General features: G+C 43.7%; 1 protein-coding gene across 1 annotated transcript in view; it reads right to left on the reverse strand.

Annotated features, from left to right (window-relative positions):
• Positions 1-12314, reverse strand: part of LOC137353534 (embigin-like) — a 73766-nt gene extending 61452 nt beyond the window's left edge. Inside the window, exons 1-2 of the mRNA XM_068020112.1 lie at positions 12239-12314; positions 9441-9527 (exon numbers count right to left, since the gene is read on the reverse strand). Of these exons, the coding sequence (XP_067876213.1) occupies positions 9441-9527; positions 12239-12314 (163 nt within the window). The remainder of the gene's footprint in view (positions 1-9440; positions 9528-12238) is intronic.
• Between the last annotated feature and the right edge of the window lie 269 nt (positions 12315-12583).

The following is a 12583-nucleotide window of genomic DNA, read 5'->3' on the forward strand; positions in this document are numbered from 1 at the left end:
TTTTAAGGACTTTAGATTGGAGTGGGTAGAACAAGGCCCCTAGTATAATTAGTATTTTTTAATTAGGGAGTAACTAATTAACCTAAGGGTAAGTCATGACAGGAGAGCTCAGCCCCGTGATATGCTCCTCCTGTGCTATGTGGGAAATCAGGGATGCTTCCAGTGTCCCCGACGACCATGTGTGCAGGAAGTGTATCCATCTGCAGCTACTGGCTACCTGCATTACGGAGCTGGAGCTGCGGGTGGATTCACCGTGGAGCATCCGCGATGCTGAGGAAGTCGTGGATAGCACGTTTAGTGAGGTGGTCACACCGCAGGTAATGGCTGCACAGGCAGAAAAGAGATGGGTGACCACCAGATGGAGTAGTAGGCGCAGGCAGGTAGTGCAGGAGTTCCCTGTGGCCAACCCCCTCCCAAACAGATATACCACTTTGGATACTGCTGCGGGGGGTGACCTCCCGGGGAAAGCAGCAACGGCCAGGTTTGTCGCAACACGGAGGGCTCTGCTGCACAGCAGGGGAAGAAAAGGGTTGGAAGAGCTATAGATATAGGGGATTCTATCGTAAGGGGTGCAGATAGGCGTTTCTGTGGCCACAAACGAGACTCCAGGATGGTATGTTGCCTCCCTGGTGCTACGGTCAAGGATGTCTCGGAGCGGCTGCAGGACATTCTGAAAGGGGAGGGTGAGCAGCCAGAGGTCGTGGTCCATATTGGTACTAACGACATAGGCAGGAAGAGAGATGAGGTCCTGCAAAGTGAATATAGGGAGTTCGGCAGAAGGTTAAAAAGCAGGACCTCTAGGGTTGTAATCTCAGGATTACTGCCTGTGCCACATGTTAGTGAGGGTAGGAATAGGAGGAAAGATGTGCTTGCACTGGAGACGGTGCAGAGGAGATTCAAATGAATGCATGACTGAAGAGCTGGTGTAGGCGGGAGGGCTTCAGCTATTTGGATCATTGGGATCTCTTCTGGTGCAGAGGTGACCTGTACAAGAAGGACGGGTTGCATCTAAACTGGAGGGGAACCAATATCCTTGTGGGGAGGTTTGCCAGTACTACTCGGGAGGATTTAAACTAGTCTTGCAGGGGGGTGGGACCCAAAGTAGTAGTCTCTCAGATGAGATAGTTGAGGCAAATGTAGAGGTTAAAGCAAGCAAGTCCAGTAGGCAGGCTGGGCAGGGGCAGGACAGGGAGCGTGGAAGGTCTGGTAGGCTAAACTGCATTTACTTTAATGCAAGAAGCCTTACAGGTAAGGCAGATGAACTCGGAGCATGGATCGGTACATGGGATTGTGATATTATAGCTATTACGGAAATGTGGTTGAGGGATGGGCAGGACTGGCAGCTCAATGTTCCGGGGTACCGATGCTTCCGACGTGACAGAGGTGGAGGTAAGAGAGGAGGGGGAGTTGCACTATCGATTAGGGAGAATATCACCGCAGTACTTAGAGAGGATATCCCGGGGGGAATGTCCAGCGAGGCCATATGGGTAAAACTTAGAAATAAGAAAGGGGTGATCACTTTGATGGGATTATACTGGAGGCCCCCCAATAGTCAGAGGGAAGTGGAGGAGCATATATGTCGGGAAATCACAGATAGGTGTAGGAATTATAGGGTTGTAATAGTAGGTGATTTTAACTGCCCTAATATTGACTGGGACTGCCTTAGTGCTAAGGGATCAGATGGGGAAGAATTTGTTAAGTGTGTCCAGGATAGTTTTCTGAAGCAGTATGTGGATGGCCCTATGAGACAAGGGGCTACACTCGACCTCCTCTTAGGAAATGAGGCTAGTCAGGTGGTTGATGTGTCAGTGGGGAGCACTTTGGGACCAGTGACCATAACTCTATTAGCTTCAAGATAGTTATGGAAAAGGATAGGACTGATCCTCAGGTTGAAGTCCTAAATTGGGGGAAGGCTAATTTCGATGGCATCAGACAGGTACTCTCAAAAGTTGAATGGGAGAGGCTGTTTACAGGTAAAGGGACGTCTGGCAAGTGGGAGGCTTTTAAAAGTGAGATAGGAAGAGTTCAGGGCCAGCATATTCCTGTTAGATGGAAGGGCAAGGGTGGCAAGTTTAGGGAACGTTGGTTGATGAGGGATATTGAGGGTCTGGTCAGGACAAAGAAGGAGGCATATGTCAGGTATAGGCAGCTAGGATCGAGTGAGTCGCTCTAGGAGTATAGGGGATGGAGGACTACAGTAAAGGAAATTAGGAGGGTGAAAAGGGGCCATGAGATTTTCCTGGCAGATAGGATAAAGGAGAATCCTAAAAGATTCTATGAGTATATTAAGAGTAAAAGGGTAGCTAGGGAGAGAGTAGGTCCCCTTCAGGATCAGTGTGGCAATCTATGTGTGGAGCCACGGGAAATGGGTAAGGTCTTAAATGAATATTTATCCGTATTTACCATGGGGAAGGTCGTGGAAGCGAGTGAGTTCAAGGGAGGGAACACCGATATCCTGGAGCATATCAACATTACAAAGGAGGAGGTGTTGGAGGTATTGAAGCACATTAAGGTGGATAAATCCCCAGGGCCTGACCAGTTGTATCCTAGGATGCTATGGGAAGCAAGGGAGGAGATTGCAGGGCCCTGGCAGAGATTTTTGTATCATCGTTAGCCACGGGTGAGGTACTGGAAGACTGGACGATAGCTAATGTTGTGCCTTTATTTAAGAAGGGCAGCAGGGATAAGCCAAGGAACTACAGGCTGGTGAGCCTTACATCAGTGGTGGGAAAGTTATTGGAAGGGATTCTGAGAGACAGGATTTATATGCATCTGGAAAGGCATGGTCTGATTTGGGATAGTCAGCATGGCTGTGTGCGTGGGAAATCATGTCTCACGAATTTGACTGAGTTTTTCGAGGAGGTGACCAAGAGGATTGATGAGGGCAGGGCGATCGATGTTGTCTACATGGACTTTAGCAAGGCCTTTGACAAGGTCCCGCATGGTAGGCTGGTCCAGAAGGTTTGAACACATGGGATCCAGGGTGAGCTAGCAAATTGGATACAAAATTGGCTTGGTTGTGAGAGGCAGAGGGTGGTAGTGGAGGGTTGTTTTTCAGATTGGAGGCCGGTGACCAGTTGTGTGCCGCAGGGATCGATGCTGGGCCCTCTGTTGTTTGCCATATATATTAATGACTTGGATGTGAATGTAAAAAAAAAAGGGTCATGAAATATCTTTAGCAAACAGGGTTAAAGAAAATCCCAAAGCCTTTTATTCATATATAAGGAGAAAGAGGGTAACTAGAGAAAGGATTGGCCCACTAAAGGACAAAGGAGGAATGTTATGCTTGGACTCAGAGAAAATGGGTGAGATTCTAAACGAGTACTTTGCATCGGTATTCACCGAGGAGAGGGACATGACGGATGTTGAGGTTAGGAACAGATGTTTGATTACACTAGGTCAAGTCGGCATAAGGAGGGAGGAAGTGTTGGGTATTCTAAAGGGCATTAAGGTGGACAAGTCCCCAGGTCCGGATGGGATCTATCCCAGGTTACTGAGGGAAGCGAGAGAGGAAATAGCTGGGGCCTTAACAGATATCTTTGCAGCATCCTTAAACACGGGTGAGGTCCCGGAGGACTGGAGAATTGCTAATGTTGTCCCCTTGTTTAAGAAGGGTAGCAGGGATAATCCAGGTAATTATAGACCAGTGAGCCTGACGTCAGTGGTAGGGAAGCTGCTGGAGAAGATACTGAGGGATAGGATCTATTCCCATTTGGAAGAAAATGGGCTTATCAGTGATAGGCAACATGGTTTTGTGCAGGGAAGGTCATGTCTTACCAACTTAATAGAATTCTTTGAGGAAGTGACAAAGTTGATTGATGAGGGAAGGGCTGTCGATGTCATATACATGGACTTCAGTAAGGCGTTTGATAAGGTTCCCCATGGCAGGCTGATGGAGAAAGTGAAGGCGCATGGGGTCCAAGGTGTACTAGCTAAATGGATAAAGAACTGGCTGGGCAACAGGAGACAGAGAGTAGCAGTAGAAGGGAGTTTCTCAAAATGGAGACGTGTGACCAGTGGTGTTCCACAGGGATCCGTGCTGGGACCACTGTTGTTTGTGATATACATTAATGATTTGGAGGAAAGTATAGGTGGACTGATTAGCAAGTTTGCAGACGACACTAAGATTGGTGGAGTAGCAGATAGTGAAGGGGACTGTCAGAGAATACAGCAGAATATAGATAGATTGGAGAGTTGGGCAGAGAAATGGCAGATGGAGTTCAATCAGGGCAAATGCGAGGTGATGCATTTTGGAAGATCCAATTCAAGAGTGAACTATACAGTAAATGGAAAAGTCCTGGGGAAAATTGATGTCCAGAGAGATTTGGGTGTTCAGGTTCACTGTTCCCTGAAAGTGGCAACGCAGGTAAATAGAGTGGTCAAGAAGGCATACGGCATGCTTTCCTTCATCGGATGGGGTATTGAGTACAAGAGTTGGCAGGTCATGTTACAGTTGTCTCGGACTTTGGTTCGGCCACATTTGGAATACTGCGTACAGTTCTGGTCGCCACATTACCAAAAGGATGTGGATGCTTTGGAGAGGGTTCAGAGGAGGTTCACCAGGATGTTGCCTGGTATGGAGGGCGCTAGCTATGAAGAGAGGTTGAGTAGATTAGGATTATTTTCATTAGAAAGACGGAGGTTGAGGGGGGACCTGATTGAGGTGTACAAAATCATGAGAGGTATAGACAGGGTGGATAGCAAGAGGCTTTTTCCCAGAGTGGGGGATTCAATTACTAGAGGACACGAGTTCAAAGTGAAAGGGGAAAAGTTTAGGGGGGATATGCGTGGAAAGTTCTTTACGCAGAGGGTGGTGGGTGCCTGGAACGCGTTGCCAGCGGAGGTGGTAGATGCGGGCACGATGGCGTCTTTTAAGATGTATCTAGACAGATACATGAATGGGCAGGAAGAAAAGAGATACAGAACCTTAGAAAATAGGCGACATGTTTAGAGAGAGGATCTGGATCGGCGCAGGCTTGGAGGGCCGAAGGGCCTGTTCCTGTGCTGTAATTATCTTTGTTCTTTGTTTTCTTTGTCAGGGGCATGATTAGTAAGTTTGCAGATGACACCAAAATTGGTGATATAGTGGACAGTGAAGAAGGTTGTCTAAGGTTACAACAGGATATAGATCAACTGGGAAAATGGGCAAGGGAGTGGCAAATGGAATTTAATGCAGACAAGTGTGAAGTGATGCATTTTGGGAAGTTAAACCAGGTCAGGACGTATACAGTGAATGGCAAGGCCCTGGGGAGTGTTCTTGAGCAGAGAGACCTTGGGGTGTAAGTACATAGTTCCCTGAATGTGGGAAGGGTGGTGAAGAAGGTGTATGGCATGCTTGCCTTCATCAGCCGAGGCATTGAGTACAAGAGTTGGGATGACATGTTACAGTTGTACGTAACGTTGGTTCGGTCGCATTTGGAGTACTGTGTGCAGTTCTGGTCGCCGCACTACAGGAAAGATGTGATTAACTTAGAGAGGGTGCAGAAAAGATTCACAAGGATGTTGCCTGGTTTGGAGGGCTTGAGTTATAAAGAGAGATTGGATAGGCTGGGTCTGTTTTCCCTGAAGTGAAGGAGGCTGAGAGGGGACATGATAGAGGTATATAAAATTATGAGAGGCATAGATAGGGTAGATAGCCAGAGTCTGTTTCCCATGGTAGGGGTGACTAAAACTAGAGGGCATAGATTTAAGGTGAGAGGGAGGAGGTTTAAAGGGGATCAAAGGGGTAAATTTTTCACACAAAGAATAGTGGGTATCTGGAATGAGCTGCCTGAGGAGGTGGTGGAGGCAGGAACAGTAGCGACATTTAAGAGGCATCTGGACAGGTACTTGAATGAGCAAGGCATAGAGGGATATGGAATTCATGCAGGCAGGTGGGATTAGTATAGACAGGCATTATGGTCGGCATGGACGCAGTGGGCCGAAGGGCCTGTTTCTATGCTGTACGACTCTATAACTCTATGTAGGATTAATATAAATGGGTGGTTGATGGTTGGTGTGGACTTGTTGGGCCGAAGGGCCTGTTTAGGTGCTGCATCTCTCTATGACTCTACCCCTATTTCAGTTTATTGTCTACTGAAACCCTCATCCATGCCTTTGTTACCTCTAGACTTGACTATTGCACTCTTGGCCAGTTACCCATGTTCTACCCTCTGTAAACTTAAGGTCATCCAAAATCCTGATGCCCACGTCCCAATTCACACCAAGCCCTGTTCACCCATCCCTGTGCTCACTGACCTATATTGGCTCCTTGTTAAGCAATGCCTCAGTTTTAAAATTCTCATCCCTATTTTTAAATCCCTGCATGGCCTCGTCCTTCCTTATCTCTGTAATCACTTCCAGCCGCACAACCCTCTGAAATATCTGTGCTCCTCTAATTGTGGCCTCTTGAGCATCCCGATTTTAATTGCTCCACCATTGGTAGTCATGCCTTCAGTTGCCATGGCCCTAAACTCTAAAACTCCCTCCCTAAACCTCTCCATTTAACTACCTCACTCTCTTCCTTTAAGATGCTCCTTAAAATCTGTCTTTTTGACCAAGCTTTTGCTCATCTGCCTTAATATCTACATACGTAGCGCGGTGTCAAATTTTGCTTTGTAATGCGCTTGTGAAGCACCTTTGGACATTTTATTACATTAAAGGCACTATATAAATACAAGTTGTTGTTGTGTACTTTCAAAGTACCACATATTAAGCAGGTTAACAAAATCGAAGCCCATGGAACAAAATGGACAGTAATAGCAGGGATACAAAATTGGCTAGCGGATAGAAAACAGAATTGTGGTGAACGGCTATTTTTCTGACTCAAGGGGTGTGAACAGTGGAGTTCCCCAAGCTTCACTACGAGGACTACTGCTGATTTTGATGTTGTTACGATCAGGTGAGGTGGGGTCACAAGGCTCCCCTCTTGTCCTTTTCCTTGTTTGATTGCAACAGGACTTTTTCCTTTTTAAACAATGGATGTTCTTATCACTTCAGTGAGTGTTTAACCTTTCACCTTTGTAGTGATCATAAAAGAACCAATCGGACAGGTTTTCTTGAGTTTAAACAAGAAAGAGGTGAATTTATTGTACTTAACCAAAAACCCAATCTAAATAAAATAATAAACTACACACACACACACACACACACACACACACACACAAATATATTACAGAGTGATGAGGAATAGTTTGGGTTGGATTAGAGTCCAGAAGAAATAAAAATAATGTATGGTGTCTGTTAATTCAGTTGTCTTCCGGCTGAATCTGGAGTTCTGATGTTCTTGGTTGGTAGATGTTCTTGAAGACAGTCAAGCAGATAGTCTTCTTCCCCGAGGTCTTTGGTTCTTCTCCAGCTGGCAGGCATGCTTTGAATGCCCCAAGGTTAGCTGAGAGAGAGGGAGAGAGAGAGAGAAAGAGAAAGAGAGAGAGAGACCCCCCACCCCCCACTCCCATGGGTTCTCCTTCAAAGTCTCAGCAGCTTGTGTGTTTGTAGCAAAAGGCTGCTAGATTTTACACAGATGGAGAGGCAGTCACATGATTGTTCAGTGTCCTCATTTGAAATTTAATTAGATTCAAGTCTAGGAATTATAAATCTCTCTCGGGTCTCATTGTTTCAATGAGGTACGTCTCTACTCATGACTGCTTCAAGATGGCTTTGACTGTCCCACTAATGAGAGTGATACTGGATAATCTACTCAGTGGTCAAAGTCATTGTCCTGGATGGAGGCCTCATTAGACATGCATCCCCAATTCAATGTCCTGGAATATGAGGTATTTCAATGCAAATTGAGGTGGTCATCTCGGCTGCCAACTTTAAAAAAATTAAATGTAGGATCCCAGCTTCCCTTTTTAAAAGGTTAATGTAGGTTTCCATCTGATGAATTAAAAATCGTCATGTGGCATAGCACGTTTTCTTGACAATGTACATTAATGACTTGGATTTGGGGGTAGAGGGCACAATTTCAAAATTTGCAAATGGCAAGAAACTTGGTAGTGCAGTAAACAGTGAGGAAGATAATAATAGACTTCAAGAGGACATTGAAATTCAACATAGAAAAGTCTGAAGTGATATATTTTGCTAGGAAGAATAAAGAGTGACAATACACGCTAATGGTACAATTTTATAAGAGATGCAATAATGGAGAGACCTGGGGATGTTTGTGCACAAATCTTTGAAGGTGCAGAACAGGTTAACTAAGCAGCTAATAAAGCATATGGGATTCTGCGCTTTGTAACTAGAGGCAAAGAGTACAAGTTCGGAAGTGATGCTAAACCTATATGAAACACTAGTTTGGCCCAAGCTGGAGTGTTCTGTCCAATTCTGGGCACAACACTTTATGAAGGACATGAAGGCTTTGGAGATGATACAGAAGAGATTTACGAACATGGTTCCAGGGATGAGGGATTATGTGGATAGACTGGAGAAGCTGGGGCTGTTCTCCTTAGAGCAGAGAAGGCTAAAAGTTCTGCAGTTCTGATGAAGGGTCACTGACCTGAAACGTTAACTCTGCTTCTCTTTCCACAGATGCTGCCAGAGCTGCTAAGTATTTCCAGCATTTCTTGTTTTTATTTCAGATTTCCAGCGTCTGCAGTATTTTGCTTTTATTTTAGGCTAAGAGGAGTTTTGACATAGGCATTTAAATCATGACAGGTTTAGACAGAGTAAATAAAGAGAAACTGTTTGCAATGGCTGAGGGGTCACTAACCAGAGAGTGCAGATTAAAGGTGATTGACAATAAAACAAGAGACGACATGAGGAAAAACATCTCTAAGCAACCAATGGTTAGGATTTGGAATGCATTGCCGTATCGGGTGGTGGATACAGATTCAATAGCAGCCTTCAAAAGGGAATTGGATAAATACTTGATGCAGAAAAAATTGCAGGGATATGGGGAAAGAGCGGGCAAGTGGGACTAACTGGATTTCTGTTCGAATGAGCTGGTTCAGACTCGATGGGCTGAATGGCCTCTTTCTTTTCTGTACCATTCTATGATTCTACAAACCAGTTTTACAAAAAGACTTAACAACAAATTTTATCAGTCATATGGAATAACTCATTCTCTTGTTTAAATCTGAATTTTCACTATTTTTTTCTTGATGGTTTAGTGTTGTCATCTATATCTACAGCTAACTGCTGATGCCTAATTGAAAATAGTACAAATGTGTTTTTTTTAAAATATGTAGCATCAAATCCTTACCTAAAATATTCTATGAAATATTAGAATTTTCACTTAGCATCCTACTCAATGCTATAAAATATTATAGAATCCCAGAGGGTAAGTAAGAAAAACATATTCCTCATGAGGTTTTGAAAATCTATGCTCAACTGAAGCATCTCATATTCAAAGCAATGTCCATCCATTTATTATAAAGTACAATTATACATTGAAGCAAAGCATGCTCGCACAACAGATATTATTAGACTGCAATGAAAGAGAAATATCATATTGGAATTACCTGATAGATGAATAGTCTCCACTACTGATAAATGGTTTCCATTGCTCATGGACATTTTTGGTTCTGATGTTACAACATGAGAATGATCTGGAAATTTAAAATAAATGAACCTTAGTAAAGCCACTCCGTGGTATTGGGATTTCTGAAATAGTTGCTGAAACAAAATGGACTCACACAATTATTTTAAGCTATATTGTAATTTACTTTTTTATGTAATTCACAATCTTATATATTTCTATTAGATCTCTCTCTCCCTTAGGCATTTCCTTTCAAGGCTGAAAAGTCGAGGCTTCTCCAATCTTTCCTCAATCTCAAACCTCTGGCACTAGGGAACAACCTTGCAGCCCTTCTGCACCATCTCCAATACTTAATGTCTCCTCTGTGTCTTTGTGACCAAAACTGGACACATCACCTAAGATGTAGTCCAACAAAATCACTATACAGTTTGATCATGGCCTCCTCTTACTTATATTCCAATAGTTTGGCACATTATCCAACATTTTGTTGGCTTTCTTGAGTACTACTCTGTATTGGCCAAAAATATTGAATGTTAACCCTGCCGACTCCTCACTCACCTGCCCTCCCAGCCAACTCCTAGAATTGCACCCATGCCCAGTGTTTCAAGTTATCACTCACCTGGGTCAACTGGAAATGTGAGATGATTCATTATCTGTGAGATACTGAAAATATGAGTAAGTCACTGTTTGTGAGCAACTTGATCATACAAAATAGATTGCTACCTCAGACTGTGTGAGCAACATATACAGAATTGGCGACATTGGCTGGGAAATTCCTTGGAGCTGCTTCCGCTCCGCTGACAATAAAGTGTAGTGGAAACCCCATTAAAATAAGTAAACAGGGTTCCGCCATACTTCCAGTGAAGTAATGCTGATGAAGCAAGAGTGTCTTCAAAGAAATTCCTGGCTGTAGCAAAAGGCAAAGACACAGGGGTAGATGTTGACTTTGTGCAATAGTGTAAAATAGACAATAGTAAGTCTCAATTTACATCTCTTACAATTTTTATTTCCATTGTGGGACACAGACTGAATGGGAACCACATAGAAGAGGGAGGAAATAAAGGAAGGACTTATAGAAAATTAAGAAAGGGTGAGAAAATATTGCCAACAGTTACAGTTCCTCTAAATGAGTTTCAGCCTGAAGCACTGGGTGTGGGTGCCAATCTGGCCATATAAACTGGTTGGAAAGGCAGGGGAGGTGAGTGAGGAACAGGTAGAGCTCAACATTCAACATGTCCAATCAATGCAGATCAGCAATCAAGAATGTCAATAGATTGTTGAACAATGTTGTCAATTCAGTAGAATATAAGTCAGAGGAGGTCAAATATAGAGATGCCAACCAGAAAATTGTGTAAAAGCCATGGACACTAAAACAAAAAGAGGAGCTGGAAATAAAGATACAGATAGAAAACGAATTAACATACAAAACAGGAGAGACAGTTCCATCATGAGAGACCATTTTTAATTTTTGTGAGATGCAATGTGACAGATCAACTAATATTTACAAAAGAGTCACCAATGCTTTTACTTGTGCTGACTGAGCTAACACGCTCCTGGCTGATTTTTGCCATCAATGATCATATCCTTTCCTCAAATTAAACAGTACTCACAAATACATTAACTATACATGTATCCTGTAAAAAGTAATTTCGTTTTGTAAGTCATGGTTGGACAAGTGAATGGTGAGGCTGAAAGGGTACTTTGTTCTGAAACTACTTCACCCTCCAGTTTCAGCCTCTTTCAATTAAAAATTAATAAACAGATCAAATGGCATGCTTCAGCATTTGCTGCAACTCCAAAGTGTGCTGCAATCCAACATGGTGACTGTATCGTGCCTACAGCAACCTTTCCCAATAACTTAGCCGACCTGGAAACTTACGGTAGCAACACCAACATACCTTCACTTAAAATAAACTCAACCAAATGTTCACAAAAAGAATCTGGACTAGAATTACAAAACCTTTGCACACAGCTATCCGTGTCATGTTTCGCGTTTTAAAGCTGAATTTAGAACACAATACCAGAGTCTGGCCCAAGACTGGGCACTGCAACAACATGTCATTCCCTCCCCACACGCCTGCTCCCATAACTAACCATTGCAGAGATGGTATAAGACACATTGAGTCATTTTGTCATTTTACAGTAGCAGCTATATACTCAAACACTTCTGTTGTATTATACAGCATCTTACATTACTAACGGGATGCTGTTCCTCAATTAAAGCATGTAAACCCTAATTATTTTTCATAAGATGTTGTTTTAACGACAGTTATCATCTACACTTCTACACATAAATTATATTGCCAAATATATTCTAGCAACCTAAATAGAATATATATGTATAAACACACATTTCTTATAGCCATCTATTGTATCCGAGGTCCATATGTTTCCCCTTCTTGATGTTTCACAGAACAGTTTATATACATCTCCCCAGCCTCTTCCGTCCATGTGTGTCTCTGTGTTTAGCAGTAAGCGAGAGGCTGCAATAAGATGATTAGGTACAAGCCCAAAACAGGACCTGTGCAGCGGAGCCATTGGCAGCCACCCACAATGAATGAATTCACACTAAATCATCCCCTTCACACAATCCACGGTTTGTCTCAGCACAAGAGGACAGGTTCCGCGGTACAAAGGCGCCATGGTCCTGTGATTGCTCAGACATCTCCCAGTGACTCCAGTTTCATTCATATTGAACCAAGACTCAGTTCAAAATCGACAACGAACCCGCCTCCCACATACACACACTGATTGAATGTAAAACGACTCTGGTACATTTACCTGATTCGACCTGACCCTGAAAGGTGACGATCAGGAAGATCACGGAGAGAATCTGTTTCATCAATGGCCCAGTCATCTTGATCTAAGTGATGCTCTCACGGTGATGCCTTCCCCTCTGGGGATTTCCTCTCGCTGTCCTCCATGAACGATATTTCTCTATCTCAGTCCTCCTTCTCCCTCTCACTCTCTATGATGTCTCTCCGTCTTCTCTTTCTCCTTCAGATCCTCCTGAAGGTTAAAGCGTGCGCATCGAGCGATCCACGGCCGTCAAGAGGGAACCCTTCTCTCAAAACAACAGCGCCGACGTTGCTGACACGGAATAACTTGTTGGATATCAGGAGTTAT

The sequence above is a fragment of the Heterodontus francisci genome, chromosome 1, assembly GCF_036365525.1.
Source record: "Heterodontus francisci isolate sHetFra1 chromosome 1, sHetFra1.hap1, whole genome shotgun sequence".
Taxonomy (NCBI): domain Eukaryota; kingdom Metazoa; phylum Chordata; class Chondrichthyes; order Heterodontiformes; family Heterodontidae; genus Heterodontus; species Heterodontus francisci.